The following is a 22,489-nucleotide window of genomic DNA, read 5'->3' as shown; positions in this document are numbered from 1 at the left end:
ACATTTTGATTCACTAGCTTTTCCACTGCAGTTCTTTAGTCATACAGGTGGTTTGCACACTTACAATAAGCCTAAGTGTGTTTGAAACTGTGGCCTAAGTGTGTCTTCTACTCCCTATGGCAAGCCAGATCACTTTTTCAAGTTCTTCATCTTTTTGTTTTCCTATCCCCCTTCTTTAGTATCACTGGTTATTTCTTGTGAGTATTTTTCCTCCTGTGTACGTGTGGTGTGCCCCCCCCCCTTCTAGTTGGCTCTTGGCACTTGAATTTGCATCTTTCACGTTAACATGTCTTCCACATTTGGTATTTAACAGCATTGTTAAATTAATGTTCACGGGGACTGTCTTTTTTTCTCAGCGCAAAAGTCACACTTTTCTCTAGGGGCTAAGGGGTGAGAGAGAAGAGTGCATAGGAAAAAAATCCCAACTTCCACTCTTTTCGCATACTCCGCAGGAAAATAGGTTCCTAGCTGTTACCTCCCTCATCTGCTGCTCCTTTATATGTAAATATTTTAAAGGACTCCTTTATCACATGAACCCAGCTGATCTCAGACGGCAGTGATTAAACACAGCAGTATCATGGAGCCTAGAGTGATTTTACATGGCTTTGTTAGTTACAACAAATATAGCAGCCATTGGTATATAGCAGTCTACAGAACATAAGCCTAATCCCCTTTCAAAGCCATCAAAGTTGGTAGCCACAGTTTATAACTGCACTGTGAAGGACTTTCTGTAGACCATCCATCAGTTAGCTTCAATGGACAACCTTGGGGTCTAGTGTTATATGAGAAAGAGGGGAACACTCACTCTATCACCATGCCCACTTTTGCCACATTGTGCATGGTGTTTGAACCCTCATATCAGTTCCTGCCCTGCCCTGCCCCTTACTTAGCTTTTTCCCTGATCTAAAAAGCTCCAAATGTTGTGAACTTTTCTCATGGGAGAGAAAATTGCTCCAGCCAGACCCTTTTCCTGCAACTTTCCCTTTTGCTGGGAATGGCTGTTCAGGTTTTCAGACTGGGTCCCCTGCACCAGATCAACCTGGAGATGACCAGGACTGAACCTGGGACCTTACGGCATGCACAGCGTGCCTTCCTCAGTATCCTCTGCTTTATAGGTTGTGTAGCAGCATATTAAAACCTGGTTGCCTGAGTGCAGTGGAACTACTCCCTAGTGGGAGAGTGAAATACAGCTGCAGCAGAAGGAGATGTTTAAACTAGAACTTCAGTGGAAAGGGCATATACAGAGAAAGCAAATAAAGCTAGGGAGGGCTGGCAGATTAATGCCTGGGGGGGGGGGCAAAAGTGAAATGTTCTTGGAATTAAAACGGGCTTTCATTAGCAATTCAGCAACAAGCCTCGGAGCACCACTGTCATTAACGATAAGGCAACCCCCCTCCTTCCCCCCTTTCAGCCCCCCTGGAACCTGCTGTACTGCAGAGGTTTAGAATGCACTGGGAAGACTTTGATGATGAATTGCACTGTTGCAACAGGAAAAATGGTTTACTTGTTAATGGCATATAAATTACAAAATGTACACTCAAAATAAAATGGTGAATATAACTAACCCCAAACTGCTGCTGCGGCTGCTGTTGTTTTTCTAAAAAGCACTGAGAGCTGGTCTTGGCATGTTTGCAAAAGCACATCTTCTGCAATGAAAGTGAATCCAGCTGCATATTCTGATTTGTTTTCCTCTTCCTTTTTACTTTTTCTAGGAGGTATGGTTTCAGCAGACAAGGGAAAATTGAGAAGGTAAGCTTGTTTCTTCATCTGGAATCCAGCTGAAAAAATATGTGTGTTGGACAAAATACTAGACACCAAAGCAGGTTTTTATATATATATAAAAGTGTGATGCAGCAATTGATTATTATTTTTCATAATATTGAAAACTACTTGTTTGCTTGTTATTTCTAGGCCACCCAATCTTACTGTGTTGTGGTCACCACCCTGATGCTGCTGTATTCAACACATTGTGGGGAAACATTGCTAGAATTGTTCATGATCCTTTTCACTGTGGGTTAAATTCAGAGCCAGTTTGACTTTTGTCACTGCCTGTTCCAGACAAAGGGGCTCAGCAGTCTTTATTTTTGTTTGTTTTTATTTTTCAATGTTTGTAATTAGCCCTGCATGCAAGGATCCCAGGGTGGCACACTGTAAACATTAAAACCATTGCTAACAATAAAACTAAAACAAAAGTAACTCAGCATAATGCAGTTTAGCAATTCACAGGGAACAGAAAACAAACAAAGAAAACCCCTCTGTTATTGTTATTTTCTTGGGAACTGCTAGCAAGCATGATGTAGCCCAGTGGCGCCCTGCAAAGCAGTTTCAGATTGGCAGACTTTCAGCACACGCTGTTGGAAAGAAATGTTTCCTAACATTTCAAGCTACACTCTGGTTTTTGGGGGGATGTGAGTTAAATTAGTATTAGAGAACGAAGAGCACTTCACCCAAGAAAGTTGCCAGTGAAGTTAATTAAGCCGATGGAGCTTATTTTCCGCTTGCAGAAATGTACATGCATTGCAATGTTGTGGAAGGCCCCAAAGTTCCATGCAGCAAGAATGCTGTTCCTAAAGCTGCATCTCACTCCCTTTGTTGACTTCTACAAAATATGGCTGCAACGCTTCATCATATCTTATTGACCTTGCATGCTTTTAGCCTAAGACTGTCAAATGCTTTCGTTAAAATTTAGCCACTGTGAGGGAAAGGAGGTTAGGAGGGTCCTGTTCAGGATACCGTTCTGCTTCTTCTGGGCTTCATCCGATGCTATGCAAGAGGAGTTCTGCTCATGCGGCAAAACTTCCTCCATCCTCTCAGCTCCTGCACATGCCCAAAATCTGCTCTCAGTGTCCTCCAGCCCCCTGGAGCAGATTTTGGGGGTGCTGGAGGAGCTGCAGGGGAGAGGAGGTGGGAAGTTAAATTGTAGAAGCAGAGGTCTGCTGCATGAACAGAGCAGCAGTGTTGGATACATGCCTGTGTCTGAATTATTACTGTAGTGTGTTTTTAATGTGTCCATGAAAGGCTCTCTGGAGCCTTTCCTTATAATATATTCTGAAAGCATACGTTGTTCGTTTCCTTTTTTTTAATTCCGCCCCCCTCCCCGCCTTGTGATTTTGTAGATGCACCTTTTCCTCTTAATGTTAGACAACATCCTTTTCTTCAATAGGTTGAAGACAAGAAAACGCTGCTGCCTGCTGGGCTTCCATCATCTGGGAAAGCTGATGCCTACACTGAAGATGACCTCCAAGCTGCAGAAGAGGTGGAATTCACTGATAATTTGTGACAAGGCTCAGTTCAGGGTTGCTACTTCCTACTACACAAAATGAAACAAAGCTGGTGGTATAGAGGTTTCCCCCACTTCCCTTTTTGTATCTGTAGATTTTGCATTCTCAGAACCAATATGCACTCTTACTTGAAATTGAGTTTGGTGCAGATACACAGTGCTACAAAATGCATGTGGGTAGGGCTTTAGTGGTGCACTTGCCTTTCAGTGGATAGCTTTATTTTATGTATTGCATTTGTGTCCTGCTGTCCTCTAAATGTCTTATGGTGCCTTAAAATGGGATTAACCCTGCATCGAATACGGAAACTCAGCCATTCAAATGTGTGAGTGCTGTTGACAGCTGGTGCACCACATGTATATAAACTTGGGTATATGCACCTGTTTTCAAATAAAGTGAAGTGTGACTTTTCAAAGAAGAATGATGCTGTGAGGGCCTAAAGAAAATGATGTTTTCTTTTGCTTTGTGTTTGCCCAAAGTAGAGGAGCAGAGACTTCAGATTATTACACAGCTTTTTGTGTTATGTTTGTTTGTGAATAAATGAGTGAGCAAAAGGAGAGGGGTGTGTGTATATCCATTGCTGTTTTCTTCAGTGGAGGCAATGTACTAAGGAGCCATGTTTGCAGTAGCTTCCAGGCTGCCATCACAGTGTTGAGAAGGAGTTTTGTATGAAAAGGGGAGGGAAAGTGTGTTAACCTCCTTGCTAACCTCCAAGCCTTGTCACATTTTTTTTCTATAAAAAAAATTAAAGCATGTGCTACATGTTTAGAAACAACTGTTCTGATCTCAGCACTTTTATTTTTTATCAGCTTCGTATTAAAACTTTGATGACTGAGATGGCTGCAATGGGAACAGAAGAGGTAAGCAGTTCTGTTTGTTAGTCAAAGTTTTTTTGGGAAAAATATTATTTCAACCACTACTCTGGTATTATTAACAGGGTAGCACAGGCCAAAAAAAAATTCTTTCCAGATATCACTCCATCTTGATTTCTGATATCTGAAAGTTCCCTTCTTCATGGGGCTGTGAATTGAAACTGGAGCGAACTGCAATTCAGTAGAGAAAGAAAGGAAAGGATGCATATTTCTTATTGCCTAGCTGTACTCTGTACCTATCAAGCAAACTCTGCAGTATATACAACTAAAGTTATTCACATCCCTGTTCCTTCCTCCTGCACCTGCAGATTGACTTGAAAGCTATCACAACCCGTGAAATAGGGTTAAATGGAGTCAGGCTGCCTGAGGCCTTACATTGCAGTGTAAATTGACACAAGGAAAAGACTACTAAGCTTGAAAGGTGGTCTTTTTCAAAAGGTGTTTAGCCTTTGTTGGCTGTGTCCTTGCCTACAAAAAGCATAAGGAGAGTTATCTCTGCTTAGTAAGCAAAGATACGACAGCTCACAGCCTTTTCACTCCTCGCTTTGTGAAAAGAAGAAACAAATGAAACTTCCAAAACTCCCAGTTCCCTTTTTTGTACAAACCATGAAACTATGGTTTAAAGCAGGGGTCCCCAAACTAAGGCCCACGGGCCGGATAAGGCCAGAGGGACTCATTTATCCAGCCCACAGCGACCCCCGCTGCCGCCACCCACACTTACCTGTGCTGCGCTTCGCGGCTGCCCACTTCCAGGTCGGAGGAGCACCAGAAATAGCTTGTGCGGATGCACAAGCATTATTTCCGGTGCACATCCGGGTTGGAGGAGGCCCACGCACATGCACACAAGCTATTTCCAGTGCTCCTCCGACCCGGAAGTGCGCCAGAAATAGCGTGTGTACACACGTATGGGCACGCACTCCTCCACCCTACCGCGCGTTCGGCGCTGGAGACACCTGCCCAAAGCGCAGTAACTTTGCTGACCCCTGGTTTAACAGCTTCTCAACAAACCAGACTGTTAAGACATAACTTAATATCTTTGCTGAAGACTTTCTGATTCGTTTGATCACCAGCAGTAAGAGAAAAGTACTTCTTGCTCATCTTTTCTGTCTCCCAAAACCGCGGAACCTTTGAAGAGCCTTCTCATTTGGCTAGGTTCTAATGGAGTCCACTATCATCCTGTACACAATTTTTTTTCTGCTCCCCTGCCCCACAGCACACATACCTCAGCAAAGCCAAGGTCTTCGTTCACTCATAGTAATGCTTATCACTTCTATGCACACATGCAAACTTTCTGCTGCTGCTATCTACATTCAGTGACCAGCAGATGTCACTCAAATTCTCTTCCCACCTGGCTCATTTGCACGGTGCCTCATCTACATACACAGCCCTTTCTTCCATTCTTGGGATATGAGTCCAAAATGCTCCTTATCTCTCAAATATACTTTAAGCAAGGAACCTTCATAGCAAAGCAGCAGCAATTCTTGTGTTCTGACTTGATGTAACTGAGCCAATGCCATGGAAGCCTTGCTAAGGTAGCAAATGTTGTCCTGTTCCCGTTCCTATAGCCGGATTTTATGATGAGGGGGGAAAGGCTTGCTAGCTGATGCCCACTCTTCCAAGTATCTCCTCACTGCCCCGGCCAGCTCTGCTTGCTTATTCTCCATCCAAGCCTTGCTGCTTTCATGGAGGACAGTGGTACTTCTTCATGGAAGCAGACAATGCATTTGCATCAATTCAAACTGCCCTGCTTTTTCAAAAAGCTATGTCATGTGCCTTCATAAGACTTGTGTTCTACTTTCAGGGCAGACTGACCGCAAGCACTGTAGGGCAGATAGTTGGACTTCAGTCTGATGAGATCAAGCAGATAGTATCAGAATATGCTGAAAAGGTAGGTGATTTTTTAAAACTGTTTTAAGAAAACCATACCTGAGCAATTGCCTATTAAGTCTTCAAATTTTGAAGCTTCAGTTTTAAAATATATATTCTTTAGAACAATATCTACAATAGTGATGCTAGTTGGTGTGCCAATGCTTCTTTGTGCAGGCATACAAATCTGTGCTGTCATCAATAAAAATCAGATGCCTGTGTCTCTGTGTCTTCTAAGCAAGTAGCTAAAAGTTGCATATGACTTTGTAGAGGAATAGTTTCTCCCACGTCTTTGTGCGCCATGAAACAGTGTGTGAAGTTTTACAGCTGTAATATATGGAGCTATTCGATGTCGTGCTATGTTGATCATTCAGTCAGACCAGATGGAGCAATTCTCCCTCTCCTTCCCCCCACCAGGGAGCTGTTTTGGGGGTCCTCCTGACACACACACACACACACCCAGGCCAGTTGTGAGGGAGCAGAGGAGGATAAACCCCATTGCTCAGGTGGAGGACCTTGCCTGGGCTTCCACTGATGGGGTGCATTATTTGAATTTCACCCATAGTTGCTGGAGTCAAGCTGTGTTTTGTTTGCAAGAAGACAAACCCTCCCATCCTGATTTCTTCCTCTTTATCTATTTCCTCAGCCCATTCCTCTTACCTTTCTGCTAGTTATAGGTTTTTTTGAAAATCTGGCTTGGCTATTTTGGGCTTTTATAATAGATTTCCTGTCAGTGCACAATGAAGATTGCTTAAAGCAATGGTGTGTGTTTGTGTGCCCTTGAGTTTAGTGGTTACTATAGAGCAGTCACTTAATTACGTCTTAAATTCAGGAAGGTCAGGCTTTCCTGGTTGTACTTGGGTCTAAAGAGATGAGTGGTGTGTTTGGGAGGAAAAGGAGAAAGATGCACATAGTCTTGCATGAATTGAGAGGGAATTATGCAGTTGCAGTGTTTAGGCTTAGAATCTGGAATCTGTGCCTGAATCGAGATGCTCTTAGGGAAAAGAATATAGTTTCTAACTTTGGTAGCAGTTTTAAAATGTTCAAAGTGCTTTACCATTCTCATCTTGGCTATTTCCCCCGATTTAAATATACCAACTGCTTGGGGACTCCTTATGGGATTCTTTTTGACAGTATATAACTAATAAGTTAACAGTGTTATGGGAATGGAAAGAGTTTCATGCATGGGGATGTTGTTCAACAGTTGTGAGAGCAAAAAAGGGCAGGGGGTCAAGTGCCTTGCACATAAAGTACCTTACAAATTGCAGTACCACCTGCTCCTGCAAAAATTAAATAGTCTGTTTTGCCATTTTGGAAATAAATGTCCCTGAGATCTTCAGATGATGGGTGGTATATAAGTTTAAAAATTAAAATTAAAATGCTTGAAAAGCTTATTTTTCTGAAATAGAGATAACTTTGTTTATATTTTCTGGCGCCTCATTGATCTGTTACTTTTTCTCTTCAGTTGACAAATGAATGGCAAGTTTAAAAGAACTTAGGTGGGTGTTCGTAGCGACTCCTGAATGTTTTAATTAACAAATTTAAAAACAAAAGCTACAATTTTGCAAAGTGAATTCCTGGGTTTTGCCATCCATCTGTGAATGCAATTTTGTAGTATGCAAGAGAATTTTCAACTAAATGTTTATGAACTGAAGATAACAGAATGTGTCGGCTCTCACTTAAAACTGCTACACGTCTAGTGTGGTTTTGAAAATAAATTACTTTAGTAGAAACCTTTTGGACTTCAATTTCAAGCAAGAGCCAAGAAGCTTCAGTTGTGTTATAACATATGTCTTCCATAGCCCTACTTGCTATACCTCATGTTTCAGTTCGTAAATAGCACAAATAGATGACATTGTTCAAAACTTTGTTTTAACAGGTCAGATGTTATATCCTTTCAACAGAATGTTTTTTATGAGTACAAAGGAAAAATAAATCACGGAGCAGTGGCTTGCAGCAAAAACTGCAAAAAAGTTGTTGTTATTTTTAAATGGATAACTGTTGTATTTTACTGACTGGACTTAACCGTCCAGGGGTCCTTTACCTTTACCTTTTACCATACCAGACTGCTCTGGACTCCTGCGGGTGAAGGAGCATTACAGAAATAATAATCATAATCATATTAATCATGATCAAAATGATCTTGATTGCTGCCTTCCGCATTTGTTGTATTTTTCCATGAACATAAAACACAGAATGAGGTGGCAGCTAAATACAGTAATTAAATTCCAGTCAATTTATGTGTGCGGGGAGAATTAGTCTTGCAGCATAGTCTATCTGTGTTTACTTTGAAGTCAGTCTAGTGGCAATCAGTGGCAGGGGAGATTCCCAGTGCCGGGCGAACATTGCTCCCAGTTACGAAGAGGGTGAGAGACAAAGAGGTAGGAAAATTGGCATGGTGCTCGGCGTCGGTAAGCGCCCCCTACAGAGTCAGCCCCATTGGTTTCAATGGGACTTAAGTACACTTAACATTGCAGTCCAGTCCTGGGAAGTTGGTGCTGAAATTCAAAGTAATGCTGCAAATTCTCACCCCATCCCCATATAATGATGTGCTATTGAATTTTAACAGTATTATCCACCTGCCCTTTGCTCCCAGCACCGTATCTCTTTCTAGGATGGAGGAAATGTGTTGAGTCAGCCTTGCGGGTCAAAGTGGAACATGCCCAGTTCCCCTCACATTTCTGCCTCCAGAAGAGCTCTGCCAACTTCCACACTTGCTTACTCCCTGTAATGCAGGACATGCAAGCGTCCAGACCTCTGCACACTTGTATGCGGCTGCCCAGTGGTTTATGGAGCAGTCTTAATGCACAGATTAGGCAAGTAATGATTCCTGTGCATCTGACAAAGTACTGAGGGGGTGTTCCATTCATTGTGTCCTCTCCCCGCCCCATCTTTTTCTAGCAATCAGGACTTTCTGCAGAGGAGCGTCCAGAGAGACTTGGAGCTGCCCAGCAGCACAGAAGGAAGGTGGCATCTTTAAACAAACAGATCTTACAGAAAACCAAGCAGCTGGATGAAGTATGTGGGGATTTGTTGTTGTTGTTCCCTTATTTTGAGGGTTTGTAAACCACTTTGCCACTCTGCACTTATGGAGAAGATTATAACTTCAGCATCCGTTTAGGAGAATTACAATATGAGTAACCTGGGTCTTAATAAGCATTGGTTACGTGGATTTTTTGCACATAAGTTGTAGGGTTTGTACATAAGTTTGCACACTTTCCTTGATTGTCTCTACGGAAGCAACAGGTGCTTACTGACTGCCAGCAATTCCGAATTAAAGCTGTGAGCTGTGTTTATGTACAGGCAAAGGCAGCATTTAAATTCTCCACTGTCAGAATATCAAATGTTGAGGTCAGACAGGTGCCCTCCCTGTTCTACTCCCAGTGCCTACTAGGGATTCTTAATTCCAGCAGGTTTTTTTTAATGACATTCTGATATTATAGTTTTAACTCATTTTAGACTTACTGTATTGTACTGGATCTCCTGCACACTGCTCAGAGACAACCGTGATTAAGTGTACTATAAATTGCTGAAATAAATAAATAAAAATATTTGGCATTTAAAGCTGCACAGGATTGCATCGTTAACAGAATCTTTCAAAGGAGTTGTGATTCTTTTTCTTTTTCTTTTCCAAATGCTGGAAGGTCCACAAATCATAGAATCAAAAGAGTTGGAAGGGGGACCATCAGGATCCTCTAGTCCAGCGGTTCTCAACCCGTGGGTCCCCAGATGTTGTTGAACTACAAGTCCCATCATCCCTGAGCTCTGGCCTTGCTAGCTAGGGGTGATGGGAGTTGTAGTTCAACAACATCTGGGGACCCACAGGTTGAGAAAGGCTGCTCTAGTCCAACCCCCTGCAGTGCAGGAATATGCAACTGTCCCATGTGGGGATTGAACCTGAGAATTTGGTGGCACCATGCTCTTACCAACTGAGCTATCCAGTCCTTAGCTCCTGTAAACATTACATTGGTGCTCACTTGGCTGCTGCTAACATTATTGTTTTGCCTGTCAAAATCTTTGCGGATTCACTGATTTAATTGCCTTCTGTTCCGTTCTATCTGCCATTCCTCCCCACCCCCTTTTGTACTTTAAGGAAGCCAAATGGAATACAATTTCCTAGAATCAACCTGGTTTTTTCTAATATACGTGTTCTCCTGAGTTATATTTCCTGATGCTTTTCCAATATTTGTGCATCATGTCAGTGAATTTTATTTAAAGATGAACTGCGGTGTCAGCTACGATCCAGTAAAGGCTCCCACCAAAGAAGGGGGGGTGATTTTCACTTGATTTCCACCAACTGTCCCAAGTGCCACCTTCCATATTGTTGACAAGAGTCCCCTGAAGCCCAGAACAGTTTTTGGAGGGTACAGGCCTGTTGCAGGAAGTGAAAGCCAGCAAAAAAGGCCTATCTCATGCACAAATTTCCTCCAGTGGAACATTCTGTAAATAGAGTTCCTCCCACAGTATAATTCATCTGTTGTTGTTCTTCTAAATCCAGATGTTTTGATAAAAAAAAGGGGGTATCCTGGAACTGCTACATTCCGTTCTTGTTCAGCTGATAGCTGTCCAGAGAACGTTGTTGATATATACATAAATACATGGGTGTAAACTTTATCTCTCACACATTACTTGCTTCTAAAACCTTCCAGACTCTCAAAGTGGAAATTTACTGTAAGTTTAGACCTCAGGAGAATCAGTGCCTTTGTTTTTTCTTTCTGTCCATGGATAAGCAACCAAAGGAAGGTATAAGAGACACTTTGCAATAATATACTGCAAGAGAAAATAGTTAAAATTATGGCCCTGTTCACGCTTAATGCTGAAACAGGAAACATTTCATCCATCTTGGAAGCACTGACCCCTGACACCTTGTGGACACCAGCCCTGCCTTATTTCTTCCAAATTTTCCTGTGATGAGTGGGGGAAGTCTGAAGGGAGCTTCTACCCATGTTTGCTTGAAACCGCCACGTGATCAGAAACTCTTACAAAGCACCGCACTGTAGAGAAGAAAGAAGGACAGGAATAAATTTGCCAGTGCAGGGACAAGCAAAGAACCTCAAAGGTGCACAAAATTAAGATTGATTCAGCCCAACATGTTTAGGTTTAAAGAATTTGCCTGGGGCATTGTAAAACAAATGTTATCCACCTGCTGCATTGCTAATTGATTCCTTGGGACATAAAACATGAATTTGGGAAGTGGGCATGAAATGTTTTTGGTAAAGAGGTTGTAAAATATTGTCCTTTTTATTATGAATAGCTACAGTTCACCACGCAGTGTATATGGTTTGCATAGACCTATTTCTCAGATGGGGTGTTTCATAAGCAAAAGCCTCATTTCTGAGGTTTCTCACTGCTACTTTTATAAATTCTCTTTACAATCCAGCCTGAGCAATGCTTCTGTAGATATTAGAAGAACCATTAAGTATAGTTCCAACATGTTTCTTGGTGTGTATGTGTGTATACGCATGCCGTTGTTAGGAAATGTTGCTGCCTTTGATTAAAATACCAGATTGGTGATCACTTAACTTGACTTCCCCCCTGTGTTCTTCTTTTGAAAACAGTTGCAGGCAAAATGTGCTGACCTGCAAGCAGGATGTAGTGAGGCTAAGAAGAAATTGAATGAGGTAAGCTCGTTCTTCCCTTTGTCCTCCCCTCTTCTACTTAGACTGGTCTCTGTCAACTCTGTGTTGGCCAGATGCAAAAGAGGCCTCTACATCTAATTGTTGTGTAGAAGAGAATTTTGGGATGTAATGCAAGCTACACCTGCTGAAATTCATTCTTCTGCTCAGTTGCATAAGAGCCCTGTCACCTTCTTCATTTGACCACCTGGACCGAAATGAACTTGAATAATTGTAATTGTAATAATTGTAACAATGTGCACCCGCACCTATGCAAATAAGAGTAAGAGGCAGCCCGGAATACCACATTTTCCATTGTTGCTTGTTAGGGAAGGTTCTGCTACATTAGTAAAAGCTGCCTCCTGCTGGTTATCCAAATCTGTCCCAGACAAGCATAATGCCATATTGACTTTTGTCTTGTAATGATACTGCAGCAAGAAATAGGAAAGATGAAAGAAACTTGTGCACAAGATGTACCAGTGTTTTATCCCTTGCAAAAAAAGGGGGGGAGAGAGACCTTAACAAATCCTGTACAAGTTGGTATGAGAGGGGACCATGCACTATCCTGGTAGGCAAGTGTGCAATCCAGTACTCACCTCTGTAGGCAGCTGGAGGAGACAGCGCTGGTACAGCAGAACTGTACCGAGCCTAGGCTCACATCTCAACACTAATGCCAAGGGTTACATCCAATTGTGACTGTCAAGGGCCCTGTGAGCTACTCCTGGTGCCTTTATGAGAACAACTGGTCATGCTATTTGAGGAAAAAATAGATAGAGCTTGCCAGAGTTTTAAATAGAACCCTATCATTCTTAGAGGGCTTTGCTTAAAGCTTTGTTTTTGGGTTAAATTGGTTTTTATTACATTTTCACACCATGTGTTATTAATTCCAATCCTTTAGGTTAAGAATCACAGTGAAAAATTGGACAAGGAGCTGGCAGCCTTAGAAACAGTGGAATCCCAAGCAGATTCAAAGTATGTGTCTAGTTCCTCTCCATCCTTCCCTGTCCCCTTTGCAATGAATTGTGTTAATTCAGCAGTAGTCCCTGTTGGTGGTGGTGGGGTTTTTGTATCTATAGTTTATATTGTGTGTGTGTGTGTGTGTGTGCGCGCGTGTGCGCGCGCGCGCGCACACACACACACACACACACACACACACACATATTCTAGTCCAAATGTTTCCTTTCATGGCAGAATGTTCTTTATGCTGGAAACTCTGTCAGCCTTCCTCAGCTTGGTGACCCTGTATGGTTTTGGCTACAACTCTGATCAGCCCAAGCAACAGTCAGGGCTGGTTGAAGTCTCACGTTAATTCTTGACATGGTGCAGTCACTGCAAAATGATGATTAAACATCATTTTCAAATTAAGACTTGCATTGATTTTCAAGGATTAGGGGCTGGGAAAAACATCTGGCACTTCTTGAATGTTCAAAAACACCCAGCATCAAAAAAGGTTATTTTAAGAATAAAATAACCCTATTAAGGAAAGTCAGCGTATTTTCTTCCAGATGGGAGACTTAGCAGCACAGTCCTGTGCAGGTCTACTTGGAAGCAAGCCTCATTAGGTTCAATAGGCCTTACTCCCAGCAGTGTACTGGAAGGGAGAGCAAGTAGCAATGCTTGCACCGACAGAACGATCTCCTTAGTGCAACACTGAAATCCACCTGTGCGTTTTATTGTTTTAATGTACTGGCTTTTATGTAGATTCTGTAATGAGCTGGAATTTTTCATTATGATGAGCAGTATAAAAATGTTTCTGCCTTTTAAATCAGTGGGTATTAAGAAATGTTTAAGTTTGATTGAATCCTGTCCATTGTATCCTTCCATGAAAATGGTATATATTCAAACTGGAAGACCCTAAGATTTGCCGGTCTCTCTTTTTTCCTTCAAAATTAACCCATGAGAAACAGGTGCACTCGATTGATAATGGAGTCATCCAAACTGTGAGCAGCAATATAGGAGAACGTTTCTTCTGTGAGATTCTACCTTTCTGTTTTATTCAGCTCTATTGCTGCCCTAAATTGCTTCTTTAAGATATTTTGTTTTCCCCACTCCCCAATGCTTAATTTTCTTAGCATAAATGTCTCTAAATGCTCGAGAATAAATAATGTGTTGTTGTTGTTGTTGTTTTAATTTAGTGTATTGCAGAAGCTTCGGGCACTGGTGGCAATGAATGAGAACCTCAAAAGCCAAGAGCAAGAATTTAGAGCACATTGCAGAGTAAGTTTTTTAGATGCTTCATTCCAAGTCAGTGCCTGCACACAATTCTTTTTAAGGATCCAGATTGAGGATCCATAATCCAGATGTACTCCTGTGCTTCTTTGTATATGCAGCAGAATACATGTATGGACCATGTTTACTAATTCCTGTTGCTTAGGAATGCTTTTGCAACGCAGTAACTGGAAAAACTACTTCCATGTGGTTAGGGGCTCCGTGTCAACATGAGGACCAGAGGTGTAGTGGGGGACGCACTAAACACCATGACAACGCACTAAACACCACATCATGGGAGGGGAGCCCACACTTACCACGGGGCATGGCCTACAGTGCACCTGAGCCACATGGCTCCTGGGAGTGACACAGTGGCTCGGGTGCCTGCAGGCTCCCTGCTGCCCGAAACAGCAGCGTGGGGCTGGCATCTGCCCACCGCCTCCCCCTCAGGCTCAGCTGCCCTACAGCTGAGGCCCCAGCTCACCCCGCCCCCAGGTGCAGGGCGCATGTGATGCCCCAGACGTCTAGCTAAGCCGCTGTTGGGTACCTTGTAGTAAAGCAGAATATAATCTTTTTTAAAAAAAAATGCCATTTGCCTTGGTCACCTGGCTGGTTCCCATTCCACAGTTCCCAGGTGCACCTGTGCAGTGGGAACCTATGAACATTGCAGTGTCTTAACACTGGCATCTGTTAAGATTGCCTTGTGGAGCTCCCACCACCTAGGTGCCAAGGTAATGTATGAATTGGACTGAAACCATAATCAGTGGTTGTTGCGAGGTACCTTGAAAAAGTGATCAATATCAGGAGTTATAAAATGTGTAAATTGTATGAGAAAGGAGGAAAGAAATGGAACGGGGCAAGAATACAAATTGAATTTTAAACCCCTGTAACTTAATATTTTGGGGTGGCTATTTTCATTATGGGATGCAGTGTGCTCAGTGTTGCTTCTGCAAAAGCGCTTTCGAAATGGTTAGGGACAGTAGGGCTTGTGCAAGATGCTGTAGTCATGGTGGTGCTTGTGTTTTGATTTTTTTAAAAAACTCGAACTTATTCCCTTGCCCTTCTGACTTGGGTTCATTTGCATAAGAGTCAGACTGTGTGTTTTCCCCTCACTCTCCCCCACCCCCTTGACAATAGAGTGTGCTACTTTACATAATGAAGAACATTCACCTCCTCTGGAGCCCTAAGCACAGAATGTCTATACGTTTTTGGGCTCTTTCTGATGCATATTTTACGAAAAGAAAACACTGTCTCTGGCTTCTGTTTCCATAAAGAGCACACGTTGATTGCTAATGAAAAGAAACAATTATTATTTTCTTGCTGTTCTAGGAAGAGATGGCACGCCTCCAGCAAAACATTGAAAGTTTGAAAACAGAAGCAGCGGAAAATGGAGAAGAGAAAGTAAACAGAAAATATTTAAGCATTCTTACTGAGCTTTGGAATCTTCTTCCCATATATATTTTTTAAGAATTTTAAAATGCTTGCGGTCCCTTTGCTCCATTTAGAAGTATTTGCCCTCATTTGGAATGCTGCCTGAATTTTTTGTTTTGCCAGTCTGTTAATTAAAGGTGCTAACGTGTGTGTGTGTGTGTGTGTGTGTGTGTGTGTGTCTTTTGATGTGATTCACTTTCTCTGGTTACTTAAAATGAACACTTCATTTCACTTTAACAAAACTTTATATATTTGAACTCATGTCTTTCTTATCGAAGGCAATTTCTTATACACAAGAATTGGGACTTGGAACACTGGAACACAGTCAGTTCCCAAAAGTGTGTGTATTTTTTGGAGGGGGGGGATAGTTTGTTCCTTTATGTACACTGAATAGCAAATCTGATTCTGTTTGCCTGTGTATTTTAATAAAAGAAACATCAGGACACATGGCGGACATTTAACAATGGATGTGGCATGCAGGTGTTTTCCATTAGAGGACCTCTAAATTGTTGCCCAATTTAAAAGTACATGAGGCTTGAGTTTGGACTCCACCTTCAAGAAGATTGCTCAATTCAGATGATTCTTGAAACCTTGCAGTCCATCCTCTCTTCCAGAAAACTTCTCTTTTGTTTTGCACTAATCATAGTTGGTTGTAGTGTCCAAATCAAACTGCAGAGTTCTTGCACTCCAAGAAAAACCCACTTCAGACCTTGGCTTCTAATTTCTGGTTTGGAGGACAAGCCTTAACCATGGTCTGCCGATTCGGATGCCATGGCAAACTGGGGTTAGTGTTAAACAGGAAAAAGCAAGCCATCTGTAAACCTGCAGCTCATTACTGAATGTCCAAATAATGAACAAAAAGATACTTTGAGCTTTCCTGGAGCAAATCAGAACACCAGGATAGCTTACCCAGGATTTTATTCTCCACAAGGAGGACTATGTTGAATAGTCTTCTGATACTCTGACTGGTGTGCTCCCCCAAACCCCACTGTCCTTCCACCTGCTAGGGTGCATTTTTAACAGCTCTACAACAATCAGAGCCTGAACAGATTCAACTTTACCCAGGATGGACTCATTGTGGGGAATGTTCTTCTGCTTCTCTGGGCAGCTTGCTTTTAGGTGAATACGCTATACATGTAGTTGCACAAGTTAACATGCTTGGTTGGATCCAGTAAAATGTGGCAGAACATAGCTTTCTTGAACCCCTTCCCCTCGGTATGTTTTTAACTTTGGTGCAGAACCAGTATAAACCCTGGGCCCGGTATGAATAAGTGACCCTTTGTCATCATAGTCTCGACTGAATTTGGTCAGCATGAAATCAGTTTTGTTTTATGTCTCCAATGGTAGGAACCCGCTAGAATTATAGACCAGCAGTACAAAACCGAGAGAGAGAAGCTGCAGAAGATCAGACTGCTTCTGGTGAGTTTTCCAAACCATACGTCTCGCTGGGTTGGCAGATGTATTTGCTAAATGTCTTCCTGTCCTGCGCAATGTAAATTTCTGGTTCACGCAAGACTCCCGGATTCTTCTGTAATGGATGTTTTAAAAGTTGGAAATACCAGTTTGGGGGTAATTATTTGGAAAACGTCACCTTTCGCAGTGGAGCCAAGAGGGCAGGGGGTCCGCATGGCAGCAGTTGATTCCGTTATCAGGTTGTTTCTAAATGTCAGTTTGTTTTTTAGAAACCTAGTCACAGTTTTTGTTTTGTATATTGTTTTCAACTCCCCTCAGGCCCGACGAAACAGAGAAATAGCCATTTTACAACGCAAGATTGATGAGGTTCCCAGCAGAGCTGAGTTAACACAGTACCAGAAAAGATTTATTGAACTTTACGGGCAGGGTACGTATATCAGGCAGAAATGCATTCCTCACAGCTAAGCACTATAAACCTATGGAGCATGGCAACCACTTCTTGTTTAATGTTGTTGTATCACTGTCTGTTTGACATTCATATCGTATGCCTTCTCAGACAAGCAGGGTTTTTCCAAAACATGGATTTTAAAATGCCCTCAGGGCCAAAGATTTGGCGCTTTGGGGGTAGGTTCTTGAATGTTTGTAGCTGGTTCTGCCACTTAGTTCCACAGTCTATATATTAAGACACTGTTCCTTATGACACTAGACAGGGGGGAAAAACAATAGCAACAACCAACCCACTACATGCAATGGGTACGTCAGGGCTGCCCTCCCCACTAATACACCAGTTAATATGTGTGATGTGCAGCATTCATATTTGTTTCCAATCCCTGCTGTTCTTCCACTTCAGAAACAATGTGTGTGGGGCCTGTGCATGCACACAAATAGGTGCACGCTCATACATACGCATGCAGTGCAAGGTGAGGAAGCCTTCTCCAGGCCCATGATCCCAGTGCACTTGTAACGCGGTTGCTGCAAACTAGTCTTCATCTGCTTGTTAGTGGCTGACTACTTCAGTGGAAACCCCTACAGCAGCAACAGCTCTTCTGCTCATGGAGCACTGGCTAGGGGTTTAAGTAAGCCTAAGGAAGAGGAGGAGGAGGAGGAGGAGGAGGAGGAGTTTGGATTTGATATCCTGCTTTATCACTACCCTAAGGAGTCTCAAAGCGGCTCACAATCTCCTTTCGCTGCCTCCCCCACAACTAATACTCTGTGAGGTGAGTGAGGCTGAGATACTTCAGAGAAGCGTGACTAGCCCAAGTTCACCCAGCAGATGCATGTGGAGGAGCGGGGACGCGAACCCGGTTCACCAGATTACGAGTCCACCAACGAAAGCCTGCTTGTTTCCCAAATGCTCGTCCTCTGGTGAAATTCTTTGTTCTTTGAGAAATGGGGTGGGCTGTCCAAAAAAACGAGAGGGGAAAGACAAAGGTGACAGAAGAAGAAAATCAGAGGTACTGCGTTCCATAGGAACCTGTCGTTTTCTGGTACCCAGAGGTAAACTCCTCCTGTTGCCCTTGGCCCTCATTTTCTGTCTGCCCCAGTTGTTCATTTAGTTTTTTCCACATACCTCCCTTAATGGAACTCTCTGCTCTGGATCCTCTATGTATGCCTGGCTCTCCATTGCCATTTCCAGAGATCGTGGGGAAACTGTTCCTTTACACTAGGTGAAATCTGCAAGGTATTTTCCCGGAATAGGGTACTCATTTGCAATGTCATTTCTCATTGGCTTTTCTCCAAAACATCTGTTGGGGGGGTGCACATACATGCACGCGCACTGAAGCTTTATCAGCAGCCAAAGCAAAATAATATATGGGTTTTACCGCTCTGCCTCTTCAGGCTATTCAGTACCATTAATGGCTATAAAGAGTGTTCTGTGTCAGAAAGTACATTACCTCTCCTTAGACCGGAACCATCGTTGTATCACTGTCCCAGCCACACTTAATGTAGTGAATTGATGATTTAGGAGAATTCTACCTTTTGCCTGCCTGATCTATGCTAAATGAGCATTGCAAATCATTTAGAATAACCCTTTTTGCTTTACAAGCTGAAATACTGTCACTCCCAATAAATTTATGTGAGCTACAATTCACAGAATGTTGGTTTTATGTTAAGATATATTGCCAGCCTTTTATAGGTTGGCTGAGTACTTGGGAGTGTGTTCTTTCCCTCCTTGGATTTCTATGACAATGTTGAAAAGTTGAAAAGAATGTTTGCAAAATTGTATTTCCAGGTTTTGGCTGGGATCCAAGTAGGCTCATGGAGGAGTCCTAAAGGGTTTCCCTACCCTTGGAGGATGTTTGAGACAGTTGTTTTTTTCCATGAAATGCCAGCTCAAAAGGTCCCCTGGGTTTTGGGGGTGGTTTTACAGGAAGGGGAGTATGGTGTGTAGGGAGGGGTGTGAGAAAGATACTGTGCATAAATGGAAGTCTTATCCTTCTGTTAGCTTTCAGGCCTTTACATTTCTTCCTACAGAGCTAATAGGAGCCATGGAGAGATTCTGCTCCTTAATAGGTGGAGAACCAGCCTTACATATGACAGCAGGTTCACCTTTTAACCTTTAACGTGGTACACCTTTCATGTTGTGCACCATTAAGATGTACACCTTTTGTGTGCCGTTAACTTACTTAAGTTAAAAATTATCATGAAAGCCAGCTTTCTCAGTCACCCAATTTTGAGTGCAGGTGACACTGGGACTTCTTCTCCAGAAGCTTGTGTTTAGGAGTGCAGCCTAAGGTTGCAACTTTATACTCACTTAACCAGACTAAGTCTTACTGGACTCTGTTGTACTTACTTAAGAAGGCATGTCTGGGATCACGCTATAAGAATCTTCCCTTCGTTTGCAGTTTCGGCAACACACAAAGAAACGAAGCAGTTCTTTACCCTCTACAACACACTGGATGATAAGAAGGTGTATTTGGAAAAAGAGGTAAGCTGCTTGATCAGATGTTCTAGCTGACCACAAAGCCCCACCCGCAGTATAAGCCGTTATTTTTGCAATAAGGGGCACTATGGGGAATATATTTGGGTTCCTGTTTGGTTTCTTCTGTCTGTTCTGTAAAAGGGTTTTCCTTAAGACAGGAGTGGATGGGGAACCCATGGCGCTCCTTGATGTTGCTGGACTACAGGTCCCATCTCCCCTGACCACTAGCCATGATGGCTGGGGTTGATGGGAATTGGAGTCCAACGACATCTGGAGGGCAGCAGGTTTTTCCCCCAGCAGGTTCTTAGTGGGGGGAAATCATTAGTGGGAGACATCACTTCACAGGATTATTATTTTTTAAGAATTGCACAATGCTTTTGTGTGCCGTATAGCGTTAATTAGTTCTAATGTAACTCAGCGTGAGTAGAATGTCTCCTCTGTCTCCTCCACATAGGAGTTCTTGCCAAAAAGTTAAATGGCAAGGTGTAATTATATTACTCTCACCCTCCACTGATGAGAGCGAAACCAGACATAAATTCAGAGATGCCTCTTAATGAGAGGCATTATTTCTATAACCGATGTGCAGTTAAAATATTCATTATCTTTTCCTTTCCTTGATGTGATTATGACAGCGCTGAGAATGTAGTTATTTTAAAAGTCATATTTTAAAATGCTAAGTGTTAAATTGATAAATACTGCCTGACTGTGTATCAAGAACTCAGTGGTATCGAGCATGTGCTCTGCATGCAGAAGATCACAGAATGCAGCAGCTCAGTCCCTCCTAACATCACCAGGAAGGGCAGAGAGAAAACCCTGCCTACAGTCCTAGAGAGCCCCCTGCCAGTTGGTGACCATACTGAGCTAGATAGACCAGTAGTCTGACTCTAAGGCAGCTTCCTCTGTTCCCAATGGTGAATTGAGACATCACGGAATTGTGGACCAGCTAGATTCTGCTAAAATTGCTTATTGACACCTGATTATGCAAAAAGCTGTGGTCTTCACAGCAAACATGGAGAAAAACAAGTGAATTGGAAGAATGTGTGCGCTTTTGTGTGAATGCATGGACAAGGAAGCTATATTCCTGTAACCCGCTTACAATTTTTTTTGTTAAGTGGTGTACATAAATCTTGTCAAATAAATAAATAAAAAATCCAGGTTGACTCCTGAATGAGATTCTCCTAGCCAAAGAGGATTTTCCCATTTCCTGCTTCAGCCCTCCAAGAAGGCCAGCAGATCCTAATTAATGGTATGGGATGTGCTGAGGAGAATTCGGTGGGGATGGAGGTCACAGAGATTGATTATAGGGGGCTAGTCTGAAGTACATGGATTAAATCAAGCAGTGGATTCTAATGCGGGCCTCCTCAGGTAATCGTGTCAGAATGCAACTGCTTCAAGGCTTTTGCTAAAAAGAGGTCAATACATTATGAACCTTCCTTCAAACTGACTTGAGACAATTGGTCCATCTATCCTGATTTTGATTCTTCTGACAGGCAGCAGTTCTCCAGGGTTTTGCTTTGAATAAAGTGAAGCATGTGATTGATTGCCCTGTTGAATTTGGCAATGTGTTGTCTCGTGTCAAGTGTTATTTATAAAGGGGCGGGGTGGAGGGGGAGACCCATGCTTTCTTGGAAGACCTGCTGTGGTTTGCATTGTTGTGCCGCATAAATAGGAAACCGATTGTGTTCTTTCCAGCAGCTAATGCAAGGCAAGAAAAACGCTAGCGGAGAAAAAAATGTGCAATAGCACTCTGTGAGACACGGAGAATTTTTGTCTACAGCTTAGTCCAGGGTTGTCACCCTTTTTCAAATAGTGGATGCCATGGGGTGTGTGGCAAAACACAAAATCAAGAGTACAGTCATTGCTGCCCAGAATTCACTAGGGTTTTGTAACTCTGTGGTTGCATATCCCTTTGTACATGGTACTTAAATTTCTTATGAGGTGGCTTTGATAATGTTTTGATAAATAGGATAGCAGCAGCCCAATATTTATTTGAACACATATGCTAGCTGTGAGGAGCACAAAACATTGAATATATGCTTCTACAAAGATAAAAGTTAATAGGCACATAATTTGTCTGAAGTCATCTAAATTCCCTACCAACACGTTTGTGTGTAAGGCTCTGAATACCCTCACACTGTTGTATTTCAAGTACTGTTCTTAGGGTAACATATTACTGGTTCATTAAATGCATGTTCATTACTTCATGTCTGAAAGTATTTGTGAATACAATAAGAAATTTGTGGTAACCCAGTGAGGCCTCAGACACAGTGTTTTTGAACAAGTTGGTTCACGCACACTAAACTGCAAATCAAGTAATTTAGTGCAGCAAAGTCTGTATGATCATGCATTAGCCAAGCCATATCATTTTCTGAACCAGCCCTATGGCTTAAAAAGCATTTGCTTTTTTACATGGAAAACTTTGCATAAAAAATGCATCCTTGTGTTTGTCTTTCCCAGGTTAACTTGTTGAATTCAATTCATGACAACTTCCAGCAGTAAGTAGTCCTTTCTTTTTTGTGGGTACAGCCTTTACTAACACAGCTTGGCCATTTCACCTCCCTTATGATGACCAGCCCTTGATTTAAATAAACAGTCACATGCCTTTAAATCTTTCCAGAAGTTTCAATGGTCTTAAGAAAAAAATTAAAGTCATGTATCCCATTCAAGAAATTATGCATGTCACATTATGCTCCTAAATAGTTCATGTAATATTTGTTTCAGTGCCTTTTCTCTGAAACTTTGACAGTATGCTGCTTCTTGTTTTTCAAGGGGAAATACAGAAAACAGTCCTACATTATTATTTCTTTTGTCAGACAAAGGCACACTTTAATAGGCTAGCCCTAAGAATTATGTCAAAATCAGTGGGACTTGAATAAGCATCAC

General features: G+C 42.3%; 1 protein-coding gene across 2 annotated transcripts in view; it reads left to right on the top strand.

Annotated features, from left to right (window-relative positions):
* CCDC93 (CCC complex scaffolding subunit CCDC93) overlaps positions 1 to 22,489 on the top strand; it is a 39,264-nt gene that overhangs the window by 14,037 nt on the left and 2,738 nt on the right. Inside the window, exons 8-21 of one of the 2 annotated variants that reach the window (XM_083582338.1) lie at positions 180 to 197; positions 1,713 to 1,749; positions 3,164 to 3,256; positions 4,088 to 4,138; positions 5,952 to 6,038; positions 8,918 to 9,034; positions 11,575 to 11,637; positions 12,530 to 12,603; positions 13,767 to 13,848; positions 15,169 to 15,240; positions 16,618 to 16,689; positions 17,002 to 17,110; positions 19,530 to 19,612; positions 22,064 to 22,101. In XM_083582338.1, the coding sequence (XP_083438464.1) occupies positions 180 to 197; positions 1,713 to 1,749; positions 3,164 to 3,256; positions 4,088 to 4,138; positions 5,952 to 6,038; positions 8,918 to 9,034; positions 11,575 to 11,637; positions 12,530 to 12,603; positions 13,767 to 13,848; positions 15,169 to 15,240; positions 16,618 to 16,689; positions 17,002 to 17,110; positions 19,530 to 19,612; positions 22,064 to 22,101 (996 nt within the window). The remainder of the gene's footprint in view (positions 1 to 179; positions 198 to 1,712; positions 1,750 to 3,163; positions 3,257 to 4,087; positions 4,139 to 5,951; positions 6,039 to 8,917; positions 9,035 to 11,574; positions 11,638 to 12,529; positions 12,604 to 13,766; positions 13,849 to 15,168; positions 15,241 to 16,617; positions 16,690 to 17,001; positions 17,111 to 19,529; positions 19,613 to 22,063; positions 22,102 to 22,489) is intronic. The other variant, XM_083582339.1, reaches the window with a different exon arrangement.

Source organism: Podarcis filfolensis (assembly GCF_964270895.1).
Source record: "Podarcis filfolensis genome assembly, chromosome: 1".
NCBI classification, from domain to species: Eukaryota; Metazoa; Chordata; class Lepidosauria; order Squamata; family Lacertidae; genus Podarcis; species Podarcis filfolensis.
The sequence above is the reverse complement of the archived record's forward strand: the minus strand, read 5'-3'. Positions and strand labels throughout refer to the sequence as shown.